Source organism: Podarcis erhardii (genome assembly GCF_964252035.2).
Source record: "Podarcis erhardii genome assembly, chromosome: 5".
In the NCBI taxonomy this organism is placed as follows: Eukaryota; Metazoa; Chordata; class Lepidosauria; order Squamata; family Lacertidae; genus Podarcis; species Podarcis erhardii.
In genome coordinates, this window is record NC_138509.1 from 207,941 (window position 1) to 227,302 (window position 19,362).

General features: G+C 45.4%; 1 protein-coding gene across 7 annotated transcripts in view; it reads right to left on the minus strand.

Annotated features, from left to right (window-relative positions):
• FAR2 (fatty acyl-CoA reductase 2) overlaps positions 1-19,362 on the minus strand; it is a 92,099-nt gene that overhangs the window by 32,621 nt on the left and 40,116 nt on the right. For all 7 annotated transcript variants that reach the window (XM_081861395.1, XM_081861391.1, XM_081861394.1 and 4 more), the window contains 2 exons: positions 7,855-8,030; positions 6,594-6,773 (listed from right to left, as the gene is read on the minus strand). In XM_081861395.1, coding sequence (XP_081717521.1) covers positions 6,594-6,773; positions 7,855-8,030 — 356 coding nt within the window. The remainder of the gene's footprint in view (positions 1-6,593; positions 6,774-7,854; positions 8,031-19,362) is intronic.

A 19,362-nucleotide genomic window follows, 5' to 3' on the forward strand; every position in this document is an offset into this window, starting at 1 on the left:
TTTTTATATTGTTATAATTGGAAACTCTTAATAAATATTATTAAAAAAAATAAAAAATAAAATAAAGGGTATTGTCAGGGAACTGCAGGCAGCGAGGGAGGAAAGAATTAGAGGATACAGGGAACGATCTCCACTGCTCAGTACTGAGTCCTCCTCAGAAGACAGAGAAGAGGATAGTGAGTCTGGGGAGGAAGGGGTGCTTCAGAGAGAGGGGGATCCACGTCACAGGGGAAAACGGAAGGGGCTGAGCCGTTGGCTCTGTTGGTCTCGAGGGAGAGGGAGAAAGTAGTTAGAGCAACGCGTCATGAGAGACGGGTCGCTTTGTTTATTCTGCATGTAATCTTGTCAGAAGGAAAAAAAGAAAGGAATTTATGGCTGGCTGCCGGGAGTGTTTCTCTGCTAAGTGCAGCAACGCATGCAGCTGGCTAGCTGACAGTTTGCTCTAACTACCACACCCAGCTAATGAGCACTCGAGAGGAGAGGAGAGGCAAGGAGAAAAGCAGGATGGAAGCTCGCCTTACACAGCTGGAAAAAGAGAGGAATGATTTATTGGCTACATCACAGGAATTAAGAATTCGTTTGGAAGAAGCCAGGGCCAGATCTGAAGGAGCTTCTGGAGGGGGCTTACTGAACCGGTCTTTGATGCTGGTAAGCAAATTCAATGGGGACCCCAAATTATACACAGGCTTCAAACTTGACATGCAGTATGCCCTGGAACTACAAGGAGCTGCTTTTGCTGGGGATGCTGACAAGGTGGGGTACCTTATAGGCCATTTGACGGGGGCAGCGTGAGATTGGGTACGCCCACTGCTTGCTAGCCACAATGCTGCGCTCAGCAATCTCAAACAATTCTGGGAAGCCATGGACATTATGTTTTCATTTGGATCTGAGGAGGATGTGACGCAGCAGCAGCTATTGGATCTCCGGCAGGGGAACTCAACTGTGAGGGAGTACTAGTCCCAATTTGCGATGCTGGTGCACAAGCTTGACTGGAGCTTAGACTCTAAACCTGTGAAAGCTCTGTTTAAGGCCGGACTGAATTCTCAGGTGAAAGATGAGCTTGCCAGGGGCCCCCGACACCAGGACTTGAATTCCCTCGTTAAGGCTGCTCTGGCGATGGGCAGCAGGCAGGAGCTGAGGCAGCTAGAGAAGGCTGAGAGCAAAGGCCGGCGTTCCAATGGTGATCGCATTCCTGGCATACCAAGTGAGGGAGAGCAAGGTCACTCTCGCTCGGAGCCGATGGAAATTGACTCTGCCCGCATGCGGGAAGATTCAAAAGCTCAACGGCCAACTCACAAGGTGGCAGAAAATGGGCAGGCTGCCAAGAAATGCTTTATCTGCCATAAACCAGGGCACTTTGCCAGAGTGTGTCCTGAACGCCGCAACTGGCAGGGAATGGTGGGGGCTTCCTTCCAGATGGGAGAGGGGGGAGTCCAAAAGCAGAGAAACGCCAGTGCCTGGCTGGGAATGGGGCGGGGCAGCAGCCAGGCAGGAAGGGAACTGAACCAGAGCCCCGACCAGGACATCCCCAACCAGGCATAATTGTGAGGGTGTTGCTGGATCTCCCCAATGGACAGGCTATAGAGGTCCATGCCCTGTTGGACTCAGGAGCGAGTGCCAATTTCTTCAGCAGGGACTTCACGGCGCAGCACCAATTGCATTTACTACCTTTGGACTTTCCGCTACAAGTGACCACCATTGATGGGAGGGAACTTTTGGGAGGGGAAGAGACCCATCAGACCCCCCCATGAGAATGAGGATTTCAACGCATTCCGAAATGATTGCTTTCCATGTGGCCATGCTGGCGGGCCCACCCATCATTTTGGGCATGAGTTGGTTGGCCATGCACGATCTGGTGGTCTCCTGGCATCAGCATAACCTGACATTTGGATCAGCGCATTGCTTGGAGAACTGTTTGGGAGTAAAGGAGCCACGAGTTGGTAGTGCCAGAGTGGCGGCTACGTGTGCAGGAGAGAAAGGCGGCATTCCTTCAGAATATATGGACTTGGCAGAGGTTTTCAGCGAAAGAGAGGCAGATACGCTGCCGCCGCACAGGCCTTAAGATTGTCAGATCAACTTGATCCCGGGGGCCAAGTTACCGGCAGGAAAACTGTACTCTATGTCCGATCAGGAGATGGAGGACTTAAGAGCCTTTATAGACAAGAACTTAAGGAGAGGTTTCATTAGGGAGTCTAGGGCAGTAGGCGGAAGCCCCGTGTTCTTTGTGGACAAAAAGGCCACGCGAGAGAAACGTCTCGTCATAGACTTCAGGCGAATCAACGCCCAGACACTCCCCATGGCCTTCCCAATGCCAAGAATTGATGACGTATTGGCAAGGGTGCGAAAGGGGAAAGTTTTCACCAAACTGGATTTGAGAGGAGCCTACAATCTCATCAGGGTGCGAGAGGGGGACGAGTGGAAGACAACCATGTTCACACCACTAGGGGCATTTGAAAATCTTGTTATGCCCTTCGGTTTACAGTGTGGTAATCCGTGCTTCCAAGCCTTCATGCACCATGTGTTGGGATCTTTGCTCTACAAAAACTGCGCTGCATTTTTGGATGACATACTTATTTACTCTCCAGACGAAGAACAGCACGTTAAGGATGTGCGGGAAGTTCTAGCTAGGCTCAAGGAGCATCGCCTATGGGTGAAACTGGAGAAGTGTCAGTCTCACACGAGAGAGGTTGAGTTCCTGGGCTATAGGCTGTCGGATAGGGGTCTGGCAATGGACCTGGAGAAGGTCAAAGCGGTGGTGGAGTGGAAAAGCCCCAAAACGAGGAAGGATGTTCAGCAGTTCCTGGGCTTCAGTAACTTCCACCGGAAGTTCATCAAGAACTTTGCACGGCTGGTGACCCCCATAACAGATTGCCTCAGTGGCAATAAGAAGTTTGAGTGGACGGATGTGGCGCAGAGGGCCTTTGAGAGTCTAAAGAGAGTCTTCACCTCCGAGGAACAACTGCTGCATGTCAACCCTGAACTACCACTGCGGGTGGAGACAGATGCGTCTGATCGAGCGATTGGAGTGGTTCTCATGCAGCAAGATGGGGAGGGGGAGTGGCGTCCGTGTGCCTTTCCCCCCCGGAAGCTCAATAACTCGGAAGTGAACTATAGTATCTATGATAAGGAATTGCTTGCTATTGTGTCTGCATTCAAGCAATGGCAACATTTTTTGATTGGAGCGAAGCATCAGATACAGGTGTGCACGGATCATAAGAATTTGGAGTACTGGCGGACGGCGAGAGTGATGTGCCAGAGGCAAATACGCTGGGCACAGTTCTTTGCCAACTTCAACTTCAGGATTCAGTACGTGAGCAGAACGTGAGGGCGGACGCTTTATCCCGTAAACCTGAGTATTTGGCAGAGGAAGGACCGCCGATAGCCCGGTTCATGTTCCCCGAGCAGAGGTGGGCTTGCAGGGCAACATTGGTGAAGGACGACGAACTGCTACGCTTGATGCGGGACGATGCTTTTGCCAGAGGAAAGTTGGATGAACTTGGGCAAGGGAGAGGGGCTGAGGGAGGTTTCGAGGAAAAAGGGGGGCTACTGTTTTATCGAGGGGCTTTGTATGTACCAGGGGAAGCTCTCCGGGCCCGAATCCTCCAACAACTTCATGACAGCTCAATGGCAGGACACTTTGGGCAACATAAGACCATGTTTTTGGTCACCAGGGAATTTTGGTGGCCTAAGGTGCGGGAAGATGTGAAGGAATATGTGCGAGGGTGTGAGACCTGTCAGAGAGCCAAAGGGGAGAGGATAGCTCCGGCAGGGTTATTAGAGCCTCTGCCAATACCAGGGAGGCCATGGGAGGTGGTATCAGTAGACTTCATCACTGACCTGCCCCGGTCCAGGGGGAAAACGGCGGTGTTGGTGGTGGTGGATCTACTCACCAAAATGTGCCATTTTGTGGCGTGTTCTCATGCATTTTGTGGCGTGTTCTAACTGCGGAGGAGACAGCCAAATTGTTTGTGGAGCACGTGTTTAAGTTGCATGGGGTCCCTTCGAGGATCATTTCGGATAGGGGACACAATTTACCTCAAGGTTCTGGCGCAAACTCATGAGTTTGTTGCAAGTTGAGGTAAGTTTCACCACCGCCAGACATCCCGAAAGCAATGGGCAGGCGGAAAGGGTCAATGCAGTATTACAGCAGTACCTGCGTTGTTATGTGGGGGAGAGGCAGAATGATTGGGTGGACAAATTAGCGCTGGCGGAGTTTGCATACAACAACTCCGAGAATGTGTCCACAGGGATGACTCTGTTTTTTGCAAATCACGGGTGCCATCCTAGGGCTTTTCCGGGGAGGGGGGAGGAATCGTGGAGTGTGCCAGCCGCTGAACAGTTTGTGGAGGAAATGGAGGCAATTCAACAACAACTGAAGTTGAACTTGGAAAGGGCCAAGGAGGTATACAAGAGGCAAGCAGACAAGCATTGGAGGGAAGGGGAAACCCTCCGGGTGGGGGATAAGGTGTGGTTATCAATGAAATGCTTGCCTTGGAAAGGGGGTTGTAAGAAACTCAAACCCAGGAGGGTGGGTCCCTTTGAAAGCATACAGCAAGTCAACCCGGTGGCCCTTAGGTTGAGGCTGCCAGAGAGCATGAAAATTCATCCCGTGTTCCACTGGTCGCTATTGTCGGCTTACCGGCCGGGCAGAAGGGAAGGAGAGATGCCACCGCCAGAAGTCGAGGAAAGGGAGCGGGGACACCAGATAGAGGAAATACTGGAGTATCTTGTAGCTTGGGAGGGGGCTCCCAGTTCGGATAACACATGGGTGCCATCAGATTGGGTCACGGAGGAGGGTTTAGTGGAGGACTTCCATGAGCTATTTCCCCATAAGCCACAACCCGCAGGGAGGTTCGCTGAGAGGGCATTTGGGCCGACAGACGATGAAGAGGATTTTGAAGGGTTCTCAGCCTCGGACCAAGAGGAAACACAGGGGGGAGGAGGAGTGAGTGAAGAGCGTCCGGGTCCATCAGGTATTAGAGGTTGGAGTAACGTTTTTGATGATACCGAAGAGGAGGAGGAGGAGATTTTCCTAGGATTTACCCCCGAGAAGCATGAGGAGAATGCATCGGGGGAGGCTTCTTCTCAGGAAAGGGAGGTGAGGGGGGCCTTTGAGGAGGGGGTGGATGTCAGGGAACTGCAGGCAGTGAGGGAGGAAAGAATTAGAGGATACAGGGAACGATCTCCACTGCTCAGTACTGAGTCCTCCTCAGAAGACAGAGAAGAGGATAGTGAGTCTGGGGAGGAAGGGGTGCTTCAGAGAGAGGGGGATCCACGTCACAGGGGAAAACGGAAGGGGCTGAGCCGTTGGCTCTGTTGGTCTCGAGGGAGAGGGAAAAGAGAAAGTAGTTAGAGCAACACGTCATGAGAGACGGGTTGCTTTGTTTATTCTGCATGTAATTTTGTCAGAAGGAAATAAAGAAAGGAATTTATGGCTGGCTGTCGGGAGTGTTTCTCTGCTAAGTGCAGCAACGCATGCAGCTGGCTAGCTGACAGGTATGCTGAGGCAAAAGAGCAGCACAGGACATAAAGGTAGCCTGGCATACCCTGGCAAAGCAGGCAGAATGTCTCTAAGCAGAATGGCAGGCAATGCAGAAGTTCACATTCACACCTTCTATAAAAGGATGTCACATAGAGGAGGGAGAAAGGTTGTTTTCTGCTGCTCCAGAGAAGCGGACACGGAGCAATGGTTCCAAACTGCAGGAAAGGAGATTCCACCTGAACATTAGGAAGAACTTCCTGACAGTAAGAGCTGTTCGACAGTGGAATTTGCTGCCAAGGAGTGTGGTGGAGTCTCCTTCTTTGGAGGTCTTTAAGCAGAGGCTTGACAACCATATGTCAGAAGTGCTCTGATGGTGTTTGGCAGGGGGTTGGACTCGATGGCCCTTGTGGTTTCTTCCAACTCTATGATTCTATGATTCTATGATTCTATGACCAGAAAGCTGCTTCTTGGTGTTACACTTAAAATACTTTTTGCACCAGAACTGCAAATGCTCGTAAAGATGGATTGCCAACCCCATACTTGAAGAATTCAGTGATAGGGGAGCATTGGAGGAGAGATGTGGTGTGGGCAGCAGAGCTCCTTAACTCACCTCTCTTCCTGACCATTCCCCCTGGCCTCCTGCTGAGCCTCTTGCCTGTCTTGAAGCTAACTGGGGAAATAGACTGAAGGAGTTGTGGGGGGAGGGCTAAGAACTCGCCATGCTGCCCACAAATGTTTCCTGTTTCCCTGTGACCAGATTGGAAACAGATGAGTCATTGGCCTGATCCAGCAGGCCTCTCCTTATGTTCATAGTTTCCTCATCTCTACATTTACATTCTTTGGCAAATATCAGCTTGGAAAGTGATCAAGGTAGTTGGTGATTTGCAAATTGGTTGTCTTTTTGGGAAAGCTTTCCCACTTAATCACGGAGGGAGGGAGGTGATGAAGATGGGAAAAGCCTGCACAACTGGTAGGTGGGATAGCACCACAACAGAGTGGCTAACCCTAACCCTAACCCTAACCCTAACCCTAACCCTAACAAGGAAGAAGCACTTAGTGTTCCAAAATCATGTTTACATCAGCAGGAGAGAAGTTTATTTCCATCACTTACTCGACAAGATCAAAAAGTTTCTGGGGATCCATAGGAGGAGGATAAATGACTTCATCTATGTAACTCCGATTACAGTATGCATAGGCAGTTGAAAGGTGGATGAAGGCCTCGAGGTTCTGTATCTGGTGGGCCAACTTCAGGAGCTGCTTTGTTCCCATGACGTTTAACAGAAGGGCTTGCCTGGTTAAGAAAGCATTAAAAGGTTATTAAGAAGTCCTGTTGGCATGACCATCTAAGTAAGCATTAATAGAGCTACTTCAGATGTTTAAGGGGAACATGAAGAAAAGTAAGCGATGCAGCCCGCACTTCCTTTCATGTTTCTGGATCTTGGGTGAGATCTGGAAGTCACTGGTGCTGCTCCTTTTCTTGTAACTTAGGATGTGCCTATATCTCTGTGGTATTCTACAACCTTGTCTGCAGAACACCCTGGGTTCATCCATGCCACCTTATTGAAGGATCTCAGCTATCAGAGCAGGGTGGGACCTCTTTTGAGCAAGAGATGAGATGCTGCAAATCAAACATTGGGCAACATGGTCTTACATAAAAGGTTGTCTGCTCAAGACTCCCCCAAAGAAACACTGCTTTGGGTTAGGTGCAAAGTTGGAATTGTCTTTGTACCTCATGATCTAACGTACTGTGATATTAGTTCATTGAGAATGCTTAGTGAAAAGTTTGGATGAAAAGCTAACAGAATGAAAACATGTACTTTCCCTTTCCTTCTCGATGGAAAACTGTTCAGATATTTTTTTAAAAATCTGTAGACTACTGACTATAAGTGTATGTTTATAACTGAGCAGGAATTCCTTATGTTGTTATTTGTAATGTGTGGCTATTTTTATTTATTGCAACTCATTGTTCCCGGAAGGAAGGAAGGGGTGATTTTCTTGATACAGAAGATCAGGAGTGTTTGCCATGACCAAGCACTGTCCACCCTTTAAAGTTCAGTGTCTGAGTGCAGAACTCCCAAACTGATGTTTGCTCTGATTCAGTTTTAAAGAACGAGTTTTAAAAGGGAAAGCTTGGGACAAAAAAGATAGAAGAAACTCAGACCTGGAGTTTTAAAGCACAACAAAAGGTAAGTGTGGATAATCCCTAAGTGAATGTATGTACTCTTGTAACTCTTTTCAAAGTGAAATTCACCATAGTACTGAAGTCACATTTACTAGGAACGTGTCCCATTGAGCTCAGTAGTTTTACTTCTAAGTAAACCTGATTAGGACTGTGGGGTAAGAAACACAAAGGAAAAGCAAGCATAACATACCTCAGTGGCTCATCAAAGCGAATTGTTGCAGCACAATGGAAGACAATGTTAACTTCGGAGAGGAGCTCCTGAGCATCCTCAGGAGCAATGGCCAGATTTGGCTGGGTAAGTTCAGCATTGATTGGTTTAATCTTCTCATAGAAGTTTGGCCACACTTTTCTGACTCTGTCAAACACCTAAACACAAAACACAGATAAGTGAGAAGGAGGACAGGGAACCAGGCAGACGGCCTTCTTAGTAGTGGTGCCCACCCTGTGGAACGTCCTCCATCAGATGTCAAGGGAATAAACAACTATCTGACCTTTAGAAGGCAGCCCTGTTTAGGGAAATTTTTAATGTTTGATGTTTTATTACGCTTTTATATTTGTTGGAAGCTGCCCAGAGTGGCTGGGGCCAACCATTAAGATGGGTGGGGTACAAATAATAAAATTATTTTATTGTAAACAATGAGGCTCAGACAAATGCTTTCTCTATATATTTATCCACAAAAATGTTACATATAAAACCATTCTTTTCTGAGCCTGCTAAAAACATTTTTCTTCAGACAAGCCTACCCAGATGCTTAGGAAGTTGAGGGAATACCATCAAGAGGTGTATAAATTTTATGAAATAAATAAATAAAAAGAACACGAGAAGACAACAGATAAATTCAACTCAAATCACATAATGATTCCACATTTCAGTGGAAGTTCAGAGGCATTGTAGGGAATTAAAGATGGTGGGTAGGTGCGAATGGAGCATTGTCCAGATTGCATCACCCTCTGTGTTGCAGTGCTTAGTGTGTTAGACAAAGGCCTGGAAGAGACCAGTATTCAAATCCCTCACTTGACCATGAAACTCACCAGGTGACTCTGGGCCAGTCTGTCTCTCAACCTAGCTGACCTCACAGTGTTGTTGTTAGGATAAAATGGGGGGACCAAGAACCTTTTAGGTCCTTGGAGAAAAAGGGAGGATATAATTGCAATAAGAACAACAATGCATCTGCTCTGCTTACATGACAGGTTTCCCGAATACAAAATTGCTGACTATTCCTAATGATAGGCATATGTGTATTCTGAGACCAAAAATAGAAAATAAAAATTGGCACCCAGCCAATTCAAATTCTGCACCAACAAAAACGGAATGATGCATATGCCATTTTGCATAATTTATTCTAGTTTTACCAGTCTGGGGGCAGAGGGACACACTAAAAGCACCCACCAGAAATATTACTCAGTCATATATCTGTCTACAGACATTTCAGTAAATATTCGAAGAAGGTAGAGATTATCAGGATAAATTCTGTCGACCACTGCAGGCAACAACTGTGGGTAGCCTATGGGTACTTCCAGGTAGGAGCTCAATATTGTAAATGGATTGTTCTCAACAAGTTTTTTTTTTAAAAAAAAACTTACCAGATTTTTTTTTGTAAATAATAATACTGGTGATTAAATGGTGCTTGTGTGTAGAAAATGGGCTGGCATTTTTATGACAACATCATGTAGAGGCTGCAAAAAATAACGCCCATCCACAATAACGCCCATCTTGAAACACTTTATACATGAAAAATCAGCTTCACCACTTTATGCAAGCTTCAGGCAGTTATGCAAACTCAGCTTTACCCTATGCCTCTTTGCTATCTCATTTCTTTTGCCCTTTCTTTTCCACTTATGCAAACATAGCAGAAATTTATTACGCCTACTTAGAATAATTAATTGCTGCTTCTGAATAACTGAGCTACAAACAGGTTTTGATTAGATTTAGTGTTAGGGTGTGCTTGTTCAAAAAGGTAGAGATGCCACTTTCAGTAAACAAAAAGCTGATTATTCCTAAAGCATAAAGAACAGCAGTAAGTAGCATGAGGCACTGACGCAGTTTCAGTGTTTCAGTGCTGTCTGGGGTCAGCAGCATAAGTTATCCTGTTCAAGCAGGTACTTAGGCTCTGCTTTTAAATAGTTATTTATTTATTTATTTATTTATTTATTTATTTTTATACCGCCCTATACTCGCAGGTCTCAGGGTGGTTCACAGAATAACATCAGAATATAAAACCACAAAATATATAATCAAAATAAAAATAACAACAACCCAATAACCCCCCCAACACATTTTAAGCCATTTTTCTTATTGGATGCCAGTACTATGACTTAATCACACAGTTCTGAATTAGAAATGTACACCATTTGCTTTTTAAGCAGAGCTGAATATCTGTTTCAAGCACATATTTAAAGCTCTGGACCTAGTAAAACTTCCTGTGCAAGAAAAGGGGTGGGGGAGTTTGTCAGTCCTAGAATCAGATTCAGTAGAACAGATAAGGATCAAAAGGACATATTTTTTCACTACTCTGCCCTCCCCACCTACCAATCAGATCACAGGTCACAGCACTGCCAAAAGAAAAACATGAATCTGCGGCACAGATCCTTTGGGATTCTCTTTATTTTAACAAGGGATCCCTTCAAAATCATCATCAAATCATGTCACCTCTGCAACCACAGTGAATTGATGGAGGATTTGTTTTGTAGAGAGAGAGAGGTTTGGAAGAAAGATTCTTTATCTCTCATAGCAGAGTTAAACGCAATGGTAATTGCTTCAAGCACACTAAGATTTTACATCTGCTTTCATCCACCTTTAAACAAATGTTCCCCATTGTCAGGGGTTCAGGAGCAGAGACACAGGAGAAGGAGCAAATGGAGAGTGAGGAGGAGGAATACGAGGGGGGTGTAGGCAGTGACAGTGGTCAGAGAGATTCCACGAGTCTCTCCAGCGAATCGGAAGATTCACAGAGAGGAGCGCCAATGGCCAGGGCAAGGGGGGTGCCAAGGGGGAAACCCCAGAAGGAAGGGGCCAGCGGGGACTCCCTGAGCAGCAGTTGGAAATCAGGACCAGCGTCCCCACCAGAGCGTAGTGGGGGGGAGGAGTCCCAGGCATCGGGACCAGTCTTCCCACCACCAGAGGGAGGAGATGAGTCAGGATTGGCCACGCCTCCATCGGAGAGCGGGGAAACGGTCAAGAGGAAAGTCACCGGCTGGGCGCGCGCGCCAAGTTCAAATGTACAGGCGAGCGGCACAGCAGGTAGCCCGGATAGGGAGCCAGGTCCCAAAGCCCACCGGAAGGAAGGGCAAGACTCAGGGGGGTCAGCGTCAGAAGAGTCCAGGAGGGAGGAAACCCCAGGGGGCAGAAGGACCCAGAGGAGGAAGGAACAGCGCAGGAGGTGGAGCCGGGCTAGGATCTTAAACTGGTGCGGAAGGGGCAGTGACTCAGAGGGGACTACGCCTATCTAGAGTCTAGACGTAGGGTTGCACGCTCTGGCTTTAAAATGGAAATTATTTTTTTTTTTTAAAATATTTTTATTAATTTCACAGAATAAAAAAGAACAAAAAATAAAATACAAAAGTTTCATAAAACATATTTCTTTTACAGGATCTTTTGGACTTCCCCACATCTTCCCGAATCTGCATTATTTATAAAACCAACTTCAGCATTTTGTTATCTTATTTCATCACTTATTGTATCTTTCATTTTGTCATATTTCCCATTTCAATATATTTGTAACCCAATATTCATAATATGAAGTCTTCAACTATATTATTATCTTATTTCATTACTTGTTGTATCTTTCAATTCATTATTATATCTTTCAATTCATTACTTATTGTACCTTTCAATTTCATGTTACCAAAATCAAAGTTATTGTAACCATAGTCTTATATGTTATAGTTAAAACATAATGCAATAAAAATTTTCCTTAATTTCACCTCTCTTTTCTTGTACCTTAGTTTTCATTTCACCTAATTACCGTTGCTGGGGCTAGTATTTCCTAAAAAGTGCATCTTCTTAACATTCATAGAGCTTATAGTATTTTTGCAAGTAAACCTTAAATTTTTTCCAGTCCTCTTCCATTTTTTCTTCTCCCAAGTCTCGGATTCTGCCAGTCATTTCCGCCAGTTCCATATATTCCATCAACTGCGTCTGCCATTCCTCCAGTGTGGGTAAATCTTGTGTCTTCCAACACTTTGCGATGAGAATTCTTGCTGCTGTTGTAGCATACATAAAAAAAATTCTGTCCTTCTTTACCACATTCTGGTCTACAATGCCCAGAAGGAAGGCCTCCGGTTTCTTAGGCAAGGTATATCTAAATACCTTTTTTAACTCATTATAGATCATTTCCCAAAAGGCCTTCACTTTCGGACATGTCCACCAGAGATGAAAGAACGTCCCTTCCGCCTCTTTACACTTCCAACATTTATTATCAGACAGGTGATATATCTTAGCAAGCTTGACTGGGGTCATGTACCACCGGTATATCATTTTCATAATATTTTCTTTCAGGGCACTACATGCCGTGAATTTCAATCCGGTGGTCCATAACTTTTCCCAGTCCTCAAACATTATATTATGTCCAATATCCTGTGCCCACTTTATCATGGCGGATTTGACTGTCTCATCCTGTGTATTCCATTTAAGCAGCAAGTTATACATTCTTGAAAGTAATTTGTCTTTAGGTTCTAACAATTCTGTCTCTAATTTCGATTTTTCCACCTGGAACCCAACCTTTTTGTCTGTTTTAAAAATTTCCCAAATTTGGGCATAATGCAACCAGTCTCGCACCTTGCTTTTTACATTTTCAAAACTCTGCAGCTTCCAATTGTCACCATCTTTTTCTATTAATTCCCAATATTTTGGCCAATAGGCCTCCATGTTAAGTCTCTTACGTGCCTTGGCCTCTACCGGTGAAAGCCACCTTGGTGTTTTGCTCTCCAATAAGTCTTTATATTTTGTCCAGACCATAAAGATTGCTCTTCTAACAATATGGTTTTTGAACATTTTATGAACTTTAACCTTGTCATACCACAAATACGCATGCCACCCAAAAGCGTTATCAAACCCTTCCAGATCTAGGACATCGGTGTTCTCTAACAAAAACCAGTCTTTCAACCAGCAGAAGGCTGCAGATTCATAGTATAACCTCAAGTCTGGCAGGGCAAATCCCCCCCTTTCTTTCGCATCTGTTAGTATTTTAAACTTAATTCGGGGCTTTTTGCCCTGCCAAACGAACTTAGAAATATCCTTCTGCCACTTTCCGAAGCATACCACTTTGTCCACAATCTGCAGGGTCTGAAACAAAAATAACATTTTCGGCAAAACGTTCATCTTTATAGCTGCTATTCGGCCTAACAAGGAAAGTTTTAGTCTTGTCCAAGTTTCCAAATCCCTTTTGATTTCTGACCAACATTTCTCATAGTTGTCCTTAAACAAATTCAAGTTTTTAGAAGTCAAGAACACCCCTAGGTATTTTACCTTTTTAACCACATTTAATCCTGTCTCTTTCAAAAACTCATCTGTTTCTGTAGATGTTAGGTTCTTAGCTAAGACCTTAGTCTTTTGCTTGTTCAACTTAAATCCCGCCACCCGACCATAATCAGATATTAAATCCAAAACTCTTTTTGTGCTAGAAACTGGCTCCTGTAATGTTAGTACCAAATCATCTGCAAATGCTTTCAGTTTATATTGTTTCACTCCGACCTCAATGCCCCGAACTGACCGGTCCCTTCTAATCATATTCAAAAGCACCTCCAGGACCGAGATAAACAATAATGGGGATAGAGGACACCCTTGTCGTGTCCCTTTTTCAATATTGAATTCCTCCGTCACCACATTGTTTACTATCAATTTAGCTTTTTGATCTGAATATATTGCTTCTATACCATTTTCAAACCCCCGTCCCACTCCCATCCCTTCCAAATTTTTCTTCATGAACATCCAAGAAATGTTGTCAAAGGCTTTCTCCGCATCAATAAAGATTAACGCCGCTCTAGTGTTAATATTTGTTTGTAAGAGTTCCAAAATGTCAATAATGTTTCTCGTGTTGTCAAACAAATGCCTACCCGGGAGAAAGCCTGCTTGGTCTTTGTGAATCACTTCATTCAGTACTTTTTTAAATCTATTTGCCAAAATGTCTGCAAAAATTTTGTAATCCACATTTAGGAGTGAGATGGGACGGTAGTTCTTAAGTTGAGTCTTTTCAGTTTCTGTTTTAGGAATCAATGTGATGAAAGCTTCTTTCCACGTTTCTGGTGCCTTCTTACCCTCCATAATCTGGTTACATACCTCCATCAAGGGTTGTATCAAATAGTCCTTCAGAGTCTTATAATATTTGGAGGTAAGTCCATCAGGGCCTGGAGATTTGCCTAATTGGAGGTTCTGTATGGCACTCTCGATTTCCTGCTGTGTAACTTTAACATTCAGGGTTGTTCTCATTTCCTGAGAAATTTTTTGTAATCCGTTAGTTTTAATAAATTGGTCTATCTCAGATTCTTTCTGCGGCCCTTGTGCATAGAGATCTTTGAAATATCTCTGGAAACATTTCCTAATTTCTTCAGGCTTCTGAACCATTCTTCCTTCAATCTCTAGATTTGTAACTGTATTTAGTTTTTGTCTTTTTTTCAACTGCCATGCTAGCAGTTTCCCACACTTATTTGCTGAATCGAAAGATCTTTGTCTCATTTGTTTAATTTTCCACTCCACTTCTTGATTTATCAGTTTCATATATTGGGCCTGGAAAAATTTCACTTCTCTCAGCACTTCCTTAGACTTGGGCCTAGATCTTAATTTCCTTTCACCCTCACTTATTCTCTCCAATATCTTCTGCTTCTTTTCATTCCAGAGTCTTTTCTTTACAATGTTTTGTTGTATTAGAAACCCTCTCATCACCGCTTTACTTGCGTCCCAGATTGTTCTTTTTTCCACCGTAGTGTTCAGATTTATCTCAAAGTAATCTTTTAAAGTTTTTTGGGCCTTCTTCACAATCTCCTGATCTCTGAATAAAGTGTCATTCATTTTCCATCTGAAGGATCCGGTTATGTTTAGTCTCAGTTCCATTTTCAAAGCATTATGGTCGGAGCAAGTTTTTGGGCAGATTTCCACTTTTCTAGTTTTAGGTGCCAGTCCTTTAGATGTCCATATTTGGTCGATTCGTGTCCATGACAAATGAGCTTCAGAAAAGAAAGTTCCTTCTTTTCCTAGAGGGTTCTTGACTCTCCATATATCAATCAAATCCATATTGTCTGTCATTTCAAAAAAAGTTTTAGGTAGTCTGCCTTCTTTTGTTATATTTGCACTCTGCGACTTATCCATATTTACAGAGACAACCCCATTCATATCTCCCAACATAATGATGTTGTTATAGTCTAGATAATCCAGTAAAGTCTCATGCAACTTCTTAAAAAATTCCGATTTTCCATCATTTGGCGCATAGATTCCTAATATCAGAAATTTTTCACCATGTGTATGAATTTCAATAGCCAAGATTCTGCCTTGTTCATCTTTAAATAGAAATTTCGGTGACAGGCTCTCCTTTGCGTAGATCACTACTCCTCTTTTCTTAACTCTGTCCGAAGAAATAAATTCTTGGCCTAACCTTTTATTGATTAGCACTTTCCGATGAAGCCTTGTCACATGTGTTTCTTGCAGACAAATAATGTCCAATTGCTCTTTCTTCAATATATGGAATACTTTCCTTCTTTTTTCTGGAGAATTTCCGCCATTTATATTCCAACTAAGAAGTTGCAGAGACATCCTGAGTCAATTTGTAGGCCTTACAATGGGGTGTCTAGATCTCCCGTTCCCGGCGGTGGCAGTGATGGTCCAGCTCCAGGCTGTTTAGTTCCTGGTGGTGGAGGTGGCCAAGACGCAACTGCTCCTTTCTGGAGGTCTTCCCCGTTGTCGTGAAGAAACTTCTGCTGGTCCTCTGGTGTTCTGATTCTTATTTTCCTTCCTTTATAGCTAAATGATAGTCCTTGCGGGAACTCCCACCTATAAGGGATTGTGTTGTTTCTCAACAACTTTGCCAATTCTAAGTACGAGGCTCTAAGATCCAATAACAATTTGGGTATATCTCTGTAAATTTCAGCCTTTTTACCTTCTATCTCTAGAGATTTTTTGAAATGTAGGCCTAGTATCTTGTCTCTTTCCTCTCTTGATTTCAGGATAACCAAACAGTCTCTGGACTTGTCTTTCTTCACCGATCTGCCCAGTCTAAACGCAGTCACAATTTTAAAGTCTTTATCCTCTTCTATTCCCCAAAATTTGGAGAATAAAAGTGTCAAAAATCCCTCCAAATTGCCTTCTTCCAATTCTGGGACGGCTCTCAACCTGAGGTTATTCTCCTTGTTTCTCAATTCCACCATCGACAGGTAGGCCTGTTGTTCCCCCACCTGTCTTTGCAGAGGCTTGATTTCACCTTTAATCTCATCAACTCTTTTACTTGCTTGCTCCGCTTTTTGGTAGGCTTCCACAGCTAATTTATGATTTTCAGCTGTAGCTCCTTGTAGATTCTCAATTGCCTGTGTGTTCTGAGAGACCTTTTCAGAAAGTACGCCAATGGTAGTTGTTGCTTGGTCTATTTTTAATGATTGACTGTCCACTTTTTGATTTAAAATTGCTAGTTGTTCTAAAATTTGTTTCAACACTGTGTCAGATCCTCCTGTTGCCATGTCCTCTTCAGCAGGCTGTTCGGCCTCCACCTCCTGTGCTATCAGGACGGTTGGAACAGATGATCTGCGATGATGAGCTAAAGTTGTTTGGACAAGTTGCACAGGCTTCCTTTCTTTTTCTTTTTCTTTTTCTCTTTCTTTAGCTTTGGCTGCTCTTGTTTTCCCTGTGCCACTCATTCCACACCTGCCTCTTGTTCAAGGTCAAGTTATCCTTTATTCCATGAGAAAGCAAGTCCAGAGTACACACAATTAAACCACAGAAATTCCAAACAAAAAATGTTTCCCAGGCCTCTATAGCTCCACAATCCTCTAGGGGGAGTATCTTAAAATTTCAGGGAAGGAGAAGATTTTTCCGCCATTTAAAGTTTCTGTAATGTCTTTTTTAGTTTGTAATTCCAAGACAAAAAGGAAGATTCGCAGAGTCCTTTACTTTTTAAGCTAAAGCCACTAGGAGCCAGACTGGTAATTGCAACAGTATCTTAAACATTTAAAGTTTCAATATATGTAGCAACTTAAAATCTTGTTACTGTAATCCGCAGTTTGACAGCTCAGTTATATACTGACAGCCCGACGACTTGCGTTCTTAAAGCAAAGTCCCATGTACAAATCCCATAGGCAAGAATAAAGTCTCTCTTGGTCTTTTTAATAAGAAGACTGCAAATTCTGTAAATGCACGATAGTTCCACTTTACAAAGTTCCCATTAAGCGCCTCAGCGCTCCTCTGTACTTTTGCTTTGATCTTGTAAGCAGTATCGGGAGACGGACTTCCTTTTACTCGTCACCCGTTTTCAAACCCGGAAAAAAGATATTTAGAGTCCAAATTATAGTTCACTTTACTCACGGGTATGTTACTTGCCAAATTGATGTTCACAGGAAGAAAGGTCGACGCTCATCAGCAGCAGCTGCGCGGCTTCGCCTCCCGCAGAAAGAGCGATGAACTCACAGCGCCGCTCCCCCTTTCGCGCTCCGGAGCCCCTTACGGGGTCCCTTCCACACTTCTGGGGGAGTTCCTGGCGCCCGCCGAGTCCCACGGCCACGGGCTCCCTCTGCCCGTGGTTTTTTCAAACGGGTCGTCGCTATGCCGCAGCGAGCGACCCTTTTCTGCGGAGCCCCTCTTCAGACAATGAAGAGGACCGCCATCGCTGTTTCGCGCCGCCTCCGGAAGTCCCAGGCTTTAAAATGGAAATTATACTTCAATAAAGACTTTTGTACATAATATCAGCCTGGCGTTGGTCCTCTGTGAGCTGGGACCTAGAGGCAGCCCTGACTCTAAGTCCCCTCCCACTCTTTTAAAACCTCGCAACGTGAGGGAACGCAGCGAGGGGCGAAGATTGGTGCTTCGCGAGCTCACGAAAAGGAGGCAAAATGACTACCGAAGAACACATAGCAAGCCTGCAGAACGCAGTAACACAACTTAATGCGGAGATTTTGGCATCCAGGAAAAAGGAGGCGGAAGCAGCGGCTACCTGACGGGATCTGCGAGCCAGGTTAGAAGCGTTGTCTACACAGGGGCTGCCGGGACCCAGACCAGAGGGGATTGGGCTGGGGAAGAGAGGAGCGAGCCTTGTGTCTCCGTTTGATGGGGATCTGCAGCAGTATCCTAACTTCAAAGCAGACTTGATTTATGCACTAAAGTTGCTGGAAAAGGATTTTAGAGATGAGGAGGAGAGAGTCGGCTTCATAGTCAGTCATTTGCGGGGAGCAGCTAAAGCATGGATGCGCAATCTCTGGAGAGATAAGGATCCAGCCCTCCAAAATGTGGTTGCCTTCATTAAAGCGATGGATGCGTGTTTTTTGTCAGAGATCGATGTGGATATCGCCAGGAGGGAGGTTCATGGACTAAGACAAGGCAGAGCCACTGTAAGACAATATCACTCCCGCTTTTTTGCACTGGTGAACGCGCTGGGGTGGGAGAAAGAGTCAGCTGCCGTCAGAGACCTGTTCTGGGAGGGGCTGAATGGAGCTGTGAAAGACGAAATTGCAGGGGGGGAGAGACCCCAGACCACTAAAGACGTGGTGGAGAGGGCGCTCACGATTGGAGTGAGGCTGGAAGAACGCCCTTGGGGCAAGGAGGAAGGGCGTTGGGGACGCACGCCAGCAAGAGCACCGCCCTCCTTTCCCAGGGAAACGGCGCGCGCTCAATCCACGCCTCCGCTGGGAGGAGGAGAGGAGCCGATGGAGATAGGTGGTGCTAAGGCTCAGTCAGCAACCGGAGCCCTGACGCAGGGAGCAGTCAAAACGAAGCCTCCTAGAGGGAACAGGAAATGTTACATCTGCGACAGTGCTCAGCACATGGTGAAAGAGTGTCCCCGGAGGATCCACAAGCACACTGCAGCTTCAGCAACAGTAACAGAATCAGTTCAGCAGACTGCACCACAGCAGGGAAACGACACTGTCTGGCTGGAAATGGAGCCACTGGGGCCCAGCCAGACGTATCAGTGAAGCAGTCCCCAGGCATCTTACAGCCCACAGACCCCCTCCCACCCAAACCAGTGGTGCAGCTCACCGCATCCCTCCAGCTTCCAAATGGGCTCACCATGGAAGTCCCCATTTCCATTGACTCTGGCAGCAATGCAGACTTTATAGGAGTGGATTTCATCAAGCAACATGGCATAGCGCTCCTGCCTGCCACGATGCCCCTGAAAGTAGTGACAGTCGACGGCAGAGAGCTACTGGGGGGACAAGTGCTACAGCAAACACCACCAATGGTGATGCGAATTGGAAACCACCGCGAAGTCATCAGCTTCAATGTTACGCACCTGTCAGACACACCCATAGTGTTGGGCATGAGTTGGCTGGACCGGCACAGTCCGGCATTAGCATGGTACCAGCGCCAATTGACTTTCTGCTCCTCCTACTGCGCAGCAAACTGCATACTGCCCACCCAGGAAGATGAGGGGCTGGAAGATGGGCCACAGTTGCACTTGGGCATGCTGCAAGCGGTACCCGACAAGTACAGAGACTTTTTGGAGGTTTTCTGCGAGAAGGAGGCGGACAAGCTACCCCCCCACAGACCATACGACTGCAAGATTGACCT